Source organism: Mustela erminea, chromosome 1 (genome assembly GCF_009829155.1).
Source record: "Mustela erminea isolate mMusErm1 chromosome 1, mMusErm1.Pri, whole genome shotgun sequence".
NCBI lineage: Eukaryota > Metazoa > Chordata > Mammalia > Carnivora > Mustelidae > Mustela > Mustela erminea.
This window is the reverse complement of record NC_045614.1, coordinates 135,546,324-135,561,286: the sequence shown is the minus strand read 5'-3', so window position 1 is coordinate 135,561,286 and position 14,963 is coordinate 135,546,324. Positions and strand designations below refer to the sequence as shown.

Genomic DNA, 14,963 nt, shown 5'->3' with positions numbered 1-14,963 from the left:
AAAGTCAAAAACTCACTGAACTAGTCCAAGTTTCTCCAGCAGTTGAGTTTTTATAAGTAACAAAACCATCTCTTAGACTTCCCAACTTGCTTGAAAATAAAGCAACACTGTAAATGCATACAGCATACCCTCTTCTAAAAATGAAACTCAAGGGGAGCCTGGGTGATGCAGTCTGTTAAGTGTCTGTCTTCAGCTTGGGTCTTGGCCGCAGGGTCCTGTGATCCAGCACGGCGTCGGGCTCCCTGCTCTGCGGGAAGCCTGCTTCTCCCTCTCCTTCTCCCCCTGCTTATATTCTCTCTCTCACTGTCGCTCTCTGCTGAATAGATGTATGGAATCTTTAAAAAATAATAATAATAATAGAAATTAATAAATAAAAATGAAACTCAAGCCAGAGTTTATAGCAAACAGCACGAATGGACTTCCACAGAATTAACGATGGCTGACTAACTCACCAGGAATCCACATCATAAGAGAAACACACTGGATCTAAATTCCACTAGTGGGCTTCAGGGCAGAGCTGCATGTCCTCATTAAGAAACAGGAAAAACCTCAGAACTCCGTGCTCAGAATTCAACCCAGGACCCCAGCTCCAGAGCCGTTACCAGAAATACTCCAAACACAGGGTGTGGGCTAGAAAAGATAAACTCCCAGCAGTTACCCAGTTGGGATCACACCCTTCAGCAGGCCGTGTGCTGCTTTCGCCCCAAGAACTTCCAACAACAGGCAACGGGCAAGGCCAACAGCTGAAAACGACCATCCTCATGAGAACCTCTTGAAAAATCAACAAATCAATGGCCTCTGCAGAAAATGAGTGTGAAAATGTGCTTCCACATGTCAAAGAACAGGAGGAGAATTTCCCCCTAAAGCAATTCAATAAAATTACAAAATGCGTCCCAAATGTGCAGAAAAGTCCCATTAGGAAGATGCACAGGTGAGGAACTAATACGAACCCACCTGGTTTTAAGTAGAAACATACCTTCCAATAACGAGGGGGCAGGAGTTTCGCTGTCATTCCTGGAGTGAGGACAGTAGGGGGACAAGGGGACGGGCAGGTTATTCTGCATTTCTGCAAACACCCAGGTGAACCAGCTCACCATGGTTTATGCTGGGTCCCAGTCCAAGAACTGGAGAGCCAGCAACAAAACCAGCTAATGCCCAAACAGCCAAGATAATAGCAATCGAGAAATATGATGCTTTGTAAGTAAACAATAATACAAAGGAGACACATTAGTACTGTACAAATTTATTTTTCTTCCTTTCATCCACAGTATGAAAAAGGTTGAAAATTGTTGGGAAACCAGATACATACAAAGCACCTCTGAAATTATGCTTTTCTTCGGAAAACAACTTATAAAAAATCATAAACATTTAAAAATTCAAGTTCTTTAATAAAGTATTTATACTCCTGAACGTTAAAATTCCTTGTTTCCTAAAATATAGGACAATTAAAAAAAAAAACTCATAAAGCGACACTGATTTAATTCCACAGGATCCCTGACAATTAAAAATATGTTCTCCCCTATAAAGTGAATCTGTTCTTCACAGGCAAAACAATAGTTAAAGTGTATTTCTCTGATTAATTCATTGAGATTTATTTTATTCTCCAGCTAATGCTTACAGTAGACTGATGGTAATTTATAGTTTCTTCAAATAAGTTAACAAAACATATCCAAAATGTTAATCAACTACATGCATGATTCTGGGAGAGTGACAATGGCTATACAGACCCCAAAAAACCATTTCACCAATTAACAAGAGCCAATGTGGCTCAGTATTCCCTGGGGCAAATCTTCTTCAAGAAGACATGACAGTTTTCCCTTGGTCCTTCTACAGCGATTTCTGAGTGGCATTTGTCCCCCCAGAAAGTAAATGATCCCAGGGTGAAAGTCAAGAAATGTAGTGCTTGGCCTTGTGATTTTGGAAGGTTGATGAAACTTCCAGGTACTCTCTGACCATCCATCCGTCTTCACCGCCTGAGATAAGATCGCCTCTGAGCGCGCACCCCAATGTGTGATGGGGACAGGATTACATTTCTTCTCATCACTCCAGGTCCAGGTAACATGATTGGTTTACTGATTTAACAGAGCACTAGCCAGATAGGTTGGTAAAGTGAGCTATGGAAACCATCCCACCTAAGAAGATACACTGTACCGGGGGTGGGGGGTGGGGGGTGGGTGGGGGTGGTGACAGGCGTGTCACAGTGGGGGCTAAAAGAAAAGGAAATCTCTCTTCATTATTAATATCATGATGAAAAAAAGCTCAACTACATTGGCATGAGTTTAAGCACACTACCACTTAATTGCTTTCATAATTCGCAGACTCCAAAAGGAAAATTACCACATTTCTCACCTGACTGAGTAGAGTCATTTTAAGCACCTTTGTAAGGACAGATATTGGTTGGGGAAGCAGGGCAGGATGGTATGAGCAGGAGGTGCAAAAAGAAAAGAGAAATAAATAATTGAATCTCGATGTTATAGAGATTTTTTCTGCCTTAAGTTGTCTAAATATTTTACATTTTCTGTGCCCCTGAATAATGTGAGCTACAGAGTTTCCGCCTGTGTGAAAGGAGCTGCCTTCAGACTGTGCAGTTCAAGGTCTCATCAAGTCCATACCCAATTACCAGTTGAAGTGGTCTTTTGCAGATAAAAGTTCCTGAGGCTTCCTTTTCAGCTCATCTTCCAAACTTCACCTTTCCTGTAAGAAACCTAAAGTAGAGAGAATCAAACAGATTCAGGGATTCACTATTGGGCAGGAAAGGGTGCCTGCTTTTATAGAAAATCACTTGGAATTTCAAAAACGATCTTCTGCAATAGGTGCATTTTCCTGAGCTGAAGATAAGCCATCGCAAATTCAAGACTGTGGTTACAAGAAACTAAAACGTCCTGATAAAAAATGCAAAACTCCACCAACTAACTGGATATTCTGGCCACACACAAAGGCACAAAATATTGGTAAATTTTTTTTGGTAGTTTTTTTTTTTTTGATTGTTTGTTTTTAACTCAGAAGAGTTTTGTTGTCCTATGTAATGAGGAAATTGGGCTGATCAGCCAGTTTTACGATCTCTTTCAGCGCTAAAAAAATTTCACAAACCCCTTTACAGTTCTAATGTATCAATAAGTCAGGTGTCTAGTGAGATCAGGAGCAGAGACAAAAAACAGAATAACAACCCATTATAAAGAGCCTGTGAGAGAGACTTTTCAAGGCTTATTACTTTGATGGAAAAGGCTGTGATTATTTGGTTATGACAACACAGAGGCCATTGTCGGCAACAGGCAGAAACATCTATATGCAAATAAGCAGATTTCCACACATGGGCCTCAGTAATTTACAAAATTTCAACATATCCAGGAATATGAATGAAACAATTGGTACCAAAACTCAATATTCTATCTGCTTGCGGCTGCTGCATCCAAAATCTACAGAGGAAACATGATCATGGTATCTCAAAGCATCCTGACAGATCACAGAATGATTTTACCATTCACATAAACTTGTGGGGGCATCTACACATTCTTCACATCCTTTTTGGAATAAAAAGTCCAAACAATTCCAATAAAGCCCTCTCTCTGACTTACTGAGGCTGTGAAGTAACACTGCATTCCTCAACTACGGTAACAATAGGTAACAAAGGTTTGAACCAGTTTGACCAACACGCCAAATCAAGCCACACACACAAAAAGAAGTGATTAAAGACAAAGGAAGGAACTGTGTCATTTTCTGGATTAAGTCTATAAAGTTTAGCCTTAGTCTGGACTCGGCTTTTCCGCTTTTCTCTGCCACTGGAGGCTCACTGGTGCCACCCAGTGGCCTCGCCCAGCACTGCTTCTGCACCACAAGGCCTATGAGGCTGAATGTCTCCAGTACCCTAAGGAAACATCTTTATCCCACCTACCCCCCACCCCACCCACCCATCTACCAGGCCGCTGCCTTAGCCAGCCTTACTACCTGCCTGGAGCTCTCCATGCATTATCTTTTTTCACTCTCACAATAAACCCAGGACATAGAGTTTTTTGCATCCATTTGCCAGAGGGAAACTGAGAGGCTTACAGTTAGGTTAACAATTTGCTAGTCCCAAGCCAGCCAGCACTTGGAATGGGATTTGAACCATTCCTCTGAGCCCACCCACAAATCGTCTTTATTTAGATCTCCACTTATGGCAGTTCTCAGGCATACTCGACCTGTCCACCTTTCTCTGAACCCAAGCTCACAAATAAACAAGGAACACATTCTATGGTAGAAACTTGCTATTTGCAAAGACACAGCTTGATTCTAAGTAAACAACGAAGATAATTTTCCGCTCACCTTTCAGCACATCTTGGACTTCAACAGAAACATTCTTCAGGCACTTGGATAAATTCTCGGCTGTGGCATTACCCTGCTCCTTTTCTTGCCACTTCTTCAGCATCCTGAAGTTACACATGGTAACATCTTCCTCCTTCTCCCGGATATCATCAATATCACTAATTTCCAACTCCAGGTTGGCAATGGCAATTTTTATCCACTCCCTCCCCAGCCTCGCAGCAAGAGTGATCAACTGTGCGTCTGTTAACAGGGTTCTGGTCTTTGCTCCATCTAAAAGCAAACAAGGAAGTCCACTGTTCCTCTCAACATGCCAATCATTTATAGCAATTAATAATGAAAATGTATTCTCCTTCTATAAAAAAGGATGCAATGATTTGTAATATTAACTGCCTTTAAAATATATTTAAGTGTCCAAAACTCCCTGTTTTCTAAACGATTATAAGGACCAAAGGGAATTATTTTGTGCAATAGCATTAAACCAGGGTGTAATGTTCACAATGGTAATTCAGTCACTCAGAGAAAGAGACTGTTTACAAAGCAGCACAAGGTGGGTTGGAATAAAAAAAAAAAAATCAGACACCAAAAATCATTTATACAGCCCCAAAAGAAAAATATACAGTTACACCCCTGCCCAGCTCTGTGTCTTTATCCGAATGTTAGTGCCTCACATAGATGCTACCCGAAGGGCCAGTAAAGCAAGCAGCAAGACATCCGAATTGAAATCTCCATTATGCCATTTCCTGGCATTTGGGGGAAAAGCACACCCCACAGAAGAGTCATGAGATGGTATCTGTAACATCTGTTGATCTCTAAGAAACAGCATCATAAGCTTGGAGGGGCACGTTTGCCACTGTTAAACCACAGGCCCCATGAAAATTATGAGCCTTATCACTAAGCTAGATTTTCTCTTTTCATGTGTTTCAGTTGGTTGTGCAATAGTGCAGCAAAGTTCACTGGTTGCCTACATTCAGGGAAGGATCGGTAAAGGGATTACAAATACTAGAGGTGAAATGAGAAGGGAGTGAGAGGTAGCATACTTTCTGCCCTTCCTCTAGAACCACAATATCTCGGCTCATCTGCCGCTGACAATTTACTAATAGGAATGTAAACTTTGCACGGAGACCTTTCCCCACCTCACAGATCCTTAACCTTCTAGATTGAACAATGGGGTCTAAGCCACGGCCTGCGCCCTCTAGTGGCTCTTGGAGACATGGTGCATCGCTCCTAGCTCTCCCAACTGCCGCTGCTGCAATGAAAGCTGCACCGGGAATCCAGGAAAAATGCAAGCTCTCAGGACCATCCCCAAATCTACTATTTCTGATTCTGAACCTAAACTTTAACAAGATCTCCAGGTGATTCTACGGAGACTGAGTGCTGACCATATTTAAAAAGCATCAATCACACTGACAGAGTGAGTAAAACCACCAGAATGGGGGTGACTCCGTATCTCAAAGAATGTTGTGTAAGTTCCTAAACTAAAGCAAATCCTTACCAAGTTATTTTGATACCACACTGCCAACTCCAAAAAGGCTGGAAATCCTTACTCCTTCCAGGTACCATTTAATCATTTTAATTCTATTTCTACCTACTTGCTATTGGAGATCATTTTAAATAGCCAAAAGTTAAATGCATATAACAAGAAAAACTTTTCCAATGTATCAGTTTAATATAAAATGGGTCCCAGCTATAAGATGAACACAGTCTGAGGATCTAATGGATAACATAGTGACTAGAGTTAATTCTGTATTATATACTTGTAATTTGAGGAGAGTAGATCTTGTGTATTGTCATGACCAAAAAAAAAAAAAAAGTGAGGTGATAGATGTACTAATTAACCTGACTGGTAAATATTTTACAATGTATATGTATATCAAATCATCACATTGTACGCTTTAAGTATAAACAATTTTATTTGTCAATCATATCTCAATAAAACTAGGAAAAAATATTCCAATTTAGTTAGGTTTTTAAAATAATTCTAGAGCCTCACTTATTTTGATGTTTACTTAACAAAACAACAATAAACATTTCTACAGTGATACACAGGAAAAATTAACCACATGTCATCCTCACAGTCTCCTGTTCTAGAAAGTAGAAAGTATCTTGCTTTACTTTACAGAGAGTTTAACTGCTTTCAGAGATTCATACACCTTACAATAAAAAAAAGGTATTTTGATGAAGCAGTTAATTTAGGGAGTTATTGGAGGCCCCTGAAGCCTTGAGACCTTGAGCGTCACATAATTTGAGTCTGTTTTTAAACTTAAGTTTGTAAATTCTGGCTGGACTTGAATTTTGAGCTACATACTCCATCTTCTGGCTGCTTGGAGTACTGTTGTTAAACATTTTAAATCTCTATCATATTTTCACAACTATCAAGCCTTGGTCTCTGCCATTTAATTGTAAGAAATTGAGACTTGCCTCCAATAATTGAGCTGGAGGCTCTTTACCCCAGAGAGAGCTAGTAACCATGAAGCCAAGGAACGCACACATGGCCATTCAGTGTTTCATTCATTCAGTCGGCGTTCATTATCTTCTACATAAAAGGCTCCATGCTCATTGCTACAGGAAAAGTAAAGTTGGATAGTCCCATGGCCTGTACCCTTACAGACTGTAATGGAGCTCCCCCTGGTGCCCCATTCTATTTAGACTGGATGGAGGGGAGAAGTGGGGACTCAAACTGGAAAAAGGGTGGGGCAGACCAAGCAGGACCCTTCCCCAGGCCTGAGGAGTTGGGACACAGAGAGGGTCTCTGGGAGGGCAGGCACAACTGGGATGTGGCCCCGGAAGACTGACCCAACAACAGGGGCTTGGATGAGTATCAATGGGGAAAACCAGGGAAAATAATTCACAACCAGTGATGACTTTTTTACACACCTGAAGAGTCAACCTGCTTCATTCTCTTGTCATAGATGTCCTCATCAGGTAAGCTGCTAGTCATTTTTCGTCGCCTGTTACCTTTAATAAAAAAAAAAAAAATCACCAAATTGGCTTTCCCTTGTATTTCTTATTTTCTACCTACCTTTAACCTGGATTTTTAAAGAAATCATCATTCAGGTGGAAACAAATTGAAAATGAATTCAAAGGTTGTTTAGATGATTAAGAGAATAACAAAATACTTAGCAGACTGTAGCAATATCACATTTGCCCAGCAAAATATAAATTCTAGTGGACAGAAGGAATAAAAGAATAGGTTAAAGGGAGCCTGGGTGGCTCAGTCATTAAGCATCTGCCTTTGGCTCAGGTCATGATCCCAGGGTCCTGGGATTGAGCCTTGCATCAGGCTCCCTGCTCGGCGGGAAGCCTGCTTCTCCCTCTCCCATTCTCCCTGCTTGTGTTCCCTCTCTGTGTCTCCCTCTGTCAAATAAATAAATAAAATTTTTAAAAACAAATAAGTAAATAAAAGAATAGGTTAAAACCCACTCAATGTCCAGTTAACTAGCACTTACCATTTGTGCTTCTTTTCGAAATGTTCTGATTCTGATCGTGCTGAACCCAGTCACCTGTTAAAGGATAATAAGCAGCAATGGGCAACAGGCAAAATTTGACTTAAATCAATTTATCAAAGTATATGAAGCTCTAGAGTCTTGGCAATCTCTCTGAAGTTCAAATATGAGTTTGGGATTATAACTTGGTATGTATGCCAACGAGCATATATCTTTGAGATAAATACGGAGCACTTGTTCCAGCAGGTCCTACAAGGCAATTTCCCAAACTCAAGTCATCTGCATATAATTATTCGGATTCTTACCAAACCCACATGCCAGGTGAAAAGCTATTTATTTACATCTCTAACTACTGTAAACAGAACACTGGTATCACTTGCTGTATCGATAAGGAAGTCATAAAGATAAACATTGTTTATTTCAAATTGTACTTACATGTACTCCACCTAAAACAAACTCATATATTATTGTTCTGCACTCTGGAACACTGTACTTGGGGAGTTCTGTCTGAACACATCATTGTGACTCTACACCACCTCCCCCGTGTGAGATGCAGTCGCTGCTCTGTGAGGTGATTATGCCTCAGCCAGGCCTTCTGTTGGTCCCTAGAGCGATCTCAACCAACCATTAGGTTAGCCCTTCCTCCCCTACAAAACAGTGGAGACCAGAAACACCTTACCATGCAGAGTATTATTAAATGTTTTTAAAAAGCAAGCATAAGAGGTCTTATAAAGTGGTCTTTAAAATGACCAAGAGACTGGTTCTTAGCCCAGAAAACATGTTACTCAGATTGCTACATATTGAATACCTCTCTTAAAGTACCATTAGCTGTGACCAAAAAGTTAACGTCTTTCAAGCTCATTTATTTGAACAAGTAACGAAAACCCAAAAAACAACACAATCCACAAGACCCAGCCCCGACGAAGATTATGGGTAAATCACTTTGGCTCAGATAAAAGAGCCTGTTTCAAACTAGCTAATTTAAGAGTATAACACTGAGAATAAGAATCAATCCCATCTACCAAAAAGGCTCATGCTTAAACAAGTACTGAGAATTCCAAAAGGCTTCGATCCCGTTTCTCTGTTAGAGTATAAAGACAGGAGAGGAAATGCAGACCTAACAGGCAGCAGTCTGCACAGCAGGAAGACATACAGGTGTGCCCGGCACACAGCACCCACACCACGTCATCACTAGCAGCGACCTAATTCATCTGTCTATCCATGACCCGATGAGTACAAAAGAAACTAGCTGAAAATGGACTCAAATATTGTTCAGATGTTGAAGAGGCTTACAGAATACTTAATAGATCCTTGTTGTTATTACATTTGTATAACAAATAAAAATTCTGGAGGATGAAATGAATAGAAGAGTGGGTTAAAACTCGAATATCCTGCTCATGGCACTTACTACTTATGCTGTTTTTTGAAATGATACTGGATTGCGTATGATACCGGGAAAGAGTTAAGGTATTATAATTCAAAATGCAAACGATGCAAAATAATTTCTACTACAGACATGTGGCACTGGCAGGAGGGAACCCTGTGCCATTTGCAAAGGAAGCTACAACAGCCACAAGCAGGTTCAGAGACTTGTCCACACTCCCACAGAGAGCTGGTCAATTCTAGGGCTGGAACTAGAACCCAGAGGACCTCACTCCCAATCCACTCTTCTGCTTCCCTTTTAGCTCCAAAATGTGCTCACTAGACACATGTCTGTTGTTTTAATAACCTTCTTCAAAGAGAATTGGAGGTCAAGGTCAGACCTGCCTGAGGAGGCAGCCAAGGGGGGGTGTGCCCCTCCATCTCCACTCTTCCGGAGGCAGGCCACCCCAGTGGCAGCCCTCTCCAACTCCTCCCAGGGCAGGAGAGGATATTGAAGAGGTTGTCACCGGAGGACTTCCCAGCACCATAATCTTAAACGAGGGAAAGTGTTTCCACCACAGAGCCATAATCACACAGCAGGAGTGACAGTTCACTGATCAGATAGACAGGGGGACGCAAATGAGGCAGGAGATCAGCCAAAATGCAGATGTACATCCAGGTCATGGGACAGACTTTGTCAGGATGCCCCTCATTCATATTAAAATGTCTGAGATCCTCGAGTACAGATCCTTTACCTCTTTGGTTAGGTTTATTCTCAGGTATCTTATGGTTCTTGGTGCTATGGTACATGGAGTCGATTTTCTAATTTCCCTTTTTATATTTTCATTGTTGTGTATAAGAGAGCAACTGATTTCTGTGCATTGATTTTGTATCCTGCCACATTACTGAATTGCTGTATGAGTTCTAGTAGTTTAGGGGTGGAGTCTTTTGGGTTTTCCGTATAAAGTATCATGTCATCTGCGAAGAGAGAGTTTGACTTCTTCTTTGCCAATTTGAATACCTTTTATTTCTCTTTGTTGTCTGGTTGCTTTTGCTAGGTCTTCTAGTACTATGTTGAACAAGAGTGGTAAGAGTGGGCATCCTTGTCATGTTCCTGATCTCAAAGGGAAGGATGTCGGCTTTTCCCCATTGAGAATGATATTTGATGTGGGTTTTTCATAGATGTATTTTATAAAGTTGAAGAATGTTCCCTCTATCCCTATACTTTGAATTGTCATAATCAAGAATGGATGTTGTATCTTGTCAAATGCTTTTTCTGCATCAAACGAGAGGACCATGTGGTTCTTTTCTCTTCTCTTACTGATTTGTTCTATCACATTGATTTGCAAATGTTGAACTGCCCTTGCATCCCAGGGATAAATCCTACCTGGTCAGGGTGTATAATCTTCTTAATGTATTGTTGGATCCTATTAGCTAGGATCTTGCTGACAATCTTGGCATCCATACTCATCAGGAATATTGGTCTGAAATTCTCCTTTGTGCTGGGGTCTTTACTACAGAACACTCATGAAAGAAATTGAAGAAGACACAAAAATATGGAAGAGCATTCCATGCTCATGAATTGGAAGAATAAACACTGTTAAAATGTCTATACTGCCTAGAGCAATCTATACTTTCAGTGCCATCCTGATCAAAATTCTACCATAATTTTTCAAAGAGCTGGAACAAACAATCCTAAAATTTGTACAGAACTAGAAGGGATCCCGAATTGCTAAGGAAATGTTAAAAAAGAAAAACAAAACTGAGGGTATCACATTGACTGATTTCAAGCTTTACTACAAAGCTGTGATCACCAAGACAACATGGTACTGGCACAAAAAAAAGACACATAGGCCAGTGGAACACAGTAGAGAGCCCAGATATGGACCCAAAACTCTATGATCAAATAATCTTTTACAAAGCAGGAAAAAATATGCAGTGGGAAAAAGACAGTCTCTTCAATAAATGGTGCTGGGATAATTGGAGAGCTATGTATAGAAGAATGAAACCCGACCATTCTCTTACATCATACACAAAGATAAACTTGAAATGGGTAAAAGGCCTCAACATGAGGCAGAAATCTATCAGAATCCTAGAGTAACCTCTTCAACATCGGCCACAGCAACTTCTTTCAAGACAGGTCTCCAAAGGCAAAGGAAACAAAAGCAAAAATGAACTTTTGGGACTTCATCAAGATCAAAAGCTTTTGCACAGCAAAGGAAACAATCAACAAAACAAAGAGGCAACCCACGGAATGGGAGAAGATATTTGCAAATGACACTACAGACAAAGGGCTGATATCCAAGATCTATAAAGAACTCCTCAAACTCAACACACACAAAATAATCACGTCAAAAAATGGGCAGAAGATATGAACAGACATTTCTCCAAAGAAGACAAACAAATGGCTAACAGACACATGAAAAAATGTTCATCATCATTAGATATCAGGGAGATTCAAATCAAAACCACCTTGAGATATCACCTTACACCAGTAAGAATGTCCAAAATCAACAAGACAGTAAACAAGTGTTGGAGAGGATGTGGGGAAAGGGGAACCCTCTTATACTGCTGGTGGGAATGCAAGTTCATGCAGCCACTTCGGAAAACAGTGTGGAGATTCCTTAAGAAATTAAAAATAGAGCTTCCCTATGACCCTGCAATTGCACTACTGGATATTTACCAAAAAGATACAGATGTAGTGAAAAGAAGGGCCACCTGTACCCCAACGTTCATAGCAGCAATGGCCACAGTCGCCAAACTGTGGAAGGAGCCAAGATGCCCTTCAACAGACAAATGGATAAAGAGGATATGGTTCATATATACAATGGAGTATTATGCCTCCACCAGAAAGGATGAATACCCAACTTTTGTAGCAACATGGATGGGACAGGAGGAGATTATGCTGAGTGAAATAAATCAAGCAGAGACAGTCAATTATCATATGGTTTCACTTACTTGTGGAGCATAACAAATAGCATGGAGGACATTGAGAGATGGAGAGGAAAAGTGAGTTGGGGGAAATCAGACAGGGAGACAAACCATGAGAGACTGTGGACTCTGAGAAACAAAGGGAGGGTTTTGGCGGGGGGGTTGAGGGAATGGGTGAGCCTGGTGGTGGGTATTAAGGAGGGCACGTATTGCATGGAGCACTGGGTGTGGTGCATAAACAATGAATCTTGGAACACTGAAAAAATAAAATAAAATAAAATTTAAAAAAAAAAAAAAAGTCTGAGATCCAAACCTCAGAAAGGTAAGAGAGGGAAAAAAATAAAACCCAAACCCTCTATTGGCTAAGCCCACCTGCTGCCTGAAGCATCCACACCTCACTGAACTACCCAATGACCAAGGGGTCTGGCTGTGGGTGCCTGAGAACCAGAGCCTCGCTGGACTCTTCATCTCTTAATCAGATCTTTAGATGTTATATTAAAATGGAATAATCATTCTACTTGTTTTCTTATCCCAACTGCCCCCCAAACCTGAGTTTTCATTCAAGATTCAAAACACTTACATTCTCTCAGTTTTGCTTTCCACACAATTTCCTCAGAATCCATTTCGACTAGAAGTAATTTAAATTCCACTGGTTGCTCCAAATACACTTCAATGTAACTTTTTAATTTTAAAAGTGAACCATCAACAAATTCAATTTCCTTAAAAAAAAAAAAAAGAGTGAATTTTTTTTTTTTTTTTTAATAAAAGCTGCATTAGTTGGCAACATAAAATGTCAAGTAAGGAATGGTAAAGGGGTCAGTGCTGACTGGAATGCTTACTTCGATTCTGATCTCATCCCGTAATCACAGATCCTCTGATTCTCCTGCTTCTTCCGGCCCTTCTTTACTCAGACCTGCTTTTCTCCCTCATTGAGGCTTCCAGTACTTTGGCCCGATTTTTTTTTAAGATTTTATTTTTTTGACAAAGATCACAAGTAGATGGAGAGGCAGAGAGAGAGAGAGAGAGAGAGAGGGGAAAGCAGGCTCCCTGCTGAGCAGAGAGCCCCATGCGGGACTCGATCCCAGGACCCTGAGATCATGACCTGAGCCGAAGGCAGTGGCTTAACCCACTGAGCCACCCAGGCGCCCTGGCCCGATTTTTTTAAGGTGTAAATTTTCAGCGCTTTCTTGGGTTCAGTGTTTCATGTTCCCAAACTAATCACCCTTTCCTAAGTGTTCTTAAACTCCCTCACTGGTTTCACTTCAGTCATTCCACAACCTGGAAACTATTTTTAAAGACATTTACAGAACCACACTGTTTATTTCGTCCGCATTCCTCATTGAACACCACCTTGCCCCCACAAACCCTTTCATTGCTATTTTATGGATAAAGAGCTCAGAGAAGCTAACGAACGTGGCCAAATCCACATCTAGGAAGTGGGAGATTTGAATTCGCACCTACACACAACCACTACACTTAACCACTACATAGACTGCCCTATGCCTTGGACCTTCTCTCCTCTCCAGACGCTAGCAAGTCTGCAGGGAGAAATGTACTTTAAAAAAAAAAAAAAGAAAGAAAGAAAGAAAAGAAAAGAAAAATCATTGAACTACACTGGGCATCACCTTTAAAAACCAACATTCCTACCCTGTCCCCTCCCTTTCCATTATAAACCACTAGCATTATCCTCGCCACGGATCACCAAGGCCTACAAAGCCAAGAGCTTTCTCTCCCAAAGCCCTCTGCATTCCCATTTCCCATTCCCATTTGTCTGGTGCCTGGAGCCCAGCTGCACATCCCCATCACCTCACTTAGGCACATTCAGTTCCTTCTTCCAGGAAGGTTGTCTATCCTGGTGAATCCCTCTCCCCTCCAACCCAGAACAAATGTCACCACATAGGAACTCTGCACGGAAACCCACTGCACCCATCTCTATGGTAATACATTACACATTAAAATTATTCTTTACATAACTATAGTATGTCTCTCTATATCCTAGCATCTTCTGAAGGAAAAGATCACAACTTACTCATTTTTTAACTTTTAGCTCTTATCCCAGACTGACTTGTAATAGGTACTTTTGATAAATGTCAGTTAAATAAATCACTAATGGTCTAAAATCAGTAAGAACACCTTAGATTTAACAGAGTTTCACAACTCTCAGAGTACCCCAAAACCACTATCTTGCATAATCATTAGGGCAATCCTGGGAGATTAGCCCCATTAGCCCAGAGATTTGGTAGAGAGAGAGAGCACACAATTGGTGACAGAACTGGACTATTTAAAGCCCTCCCGCCACCACCATCTTGTGTAAGCGACACCTCTAGGGACCACCCCCGTCCCTTCCCAGACAGATGGACCATTCGGTGTGTATTATTCCCTCTCCTAGTGGCTCTCAATCTTGGCAGCACAGTACAGTCACCCTGGGAACTTTAACAAGCCCAATGCTAAGGCCACTTCCAAAGCAATTAAGTCAGCATCTCTGGGGGTAGGACCCAGGCCACAGACTATTTTCAAAGCTCCCCTGCAAATTCTATTTTGCAGCAAAGGCCAAGAATCACACCATCCTAAACAAACCCTTCGAATTTAATCCCACCCCCCAGACAAGACTGCAGCTGGCGTCTCAGGATCACCTTGAGGTGGCACCTGCCAGGGCTTGATCAGCTCACAAAGGCTAGGAATCAGCCTCTCAGATCCCGGTGCAAAGACGGTGGCATTAGGGGCCAAGGGCAGAGTGGGCTCAGGGCCAGGCTCATCTGCCACCTGGGTGTGGGACCCAGGCAGCTCGCTAGCCTGCTCTGCACGTTAATGGAGGATGCTCTCTTCAGCCTCAAAGTTGTGAAACTCAAAAAACACCCGGTGGGAAGAAACCCTTTGCAGCTGGAAAGGAAAGTATGGAAGGCTGCCTGCCCAACCTGACCACTT

The 14,963-nt window shown here is 41.4% G+C and overlaps 1 protein-coding gene across 2 annotated transcripts in view; it reads right to left on the bottom strand.

Moving 5' to 3' along the window:
- Positions 1-1,227: 1,227 nt before the first annotated feature.
- Positions 1,228-14,963, bottom strand: part of LOC116590726 (NACHT, LRR and PYD domains-containing protein 1b allele 5-like) — a 34,859-nt gene continuing 21,123 nt past the window's right edge. The window contains exons 13-17 of one of the 2 annotated variants that reach the window (XM_032342950.1): positions 12,619-12,757; positions 7,749-7,802; positions 7,177-7,257; positions 4,303-4,572; positions 1,228-2,705 (exon numbers count right to left, since the gene is read on the bottom strand). In XM_032342950.1, the coding sequence (XP_032198841.1) occupies positions 2,686-2,705; positions 4,303-4,572; positions 7,177-7,257; positions 7,749-7,802; positions 12,619-12,757 (564 nt within the window). In that variant the 3' untranslated portion in view covers positions 1,228-2,685. Of the gene's footprint in view, positions 2,706-4,302; positions 4,573-6,235; positions 6,862-7,176; positions 7,258-7,748; positions 7,803-12,618; positions 12,758-14,963 lie in introns of those variants that run through there. The other variant, XM_032342959.1, reaches the window with a different exon arrangement.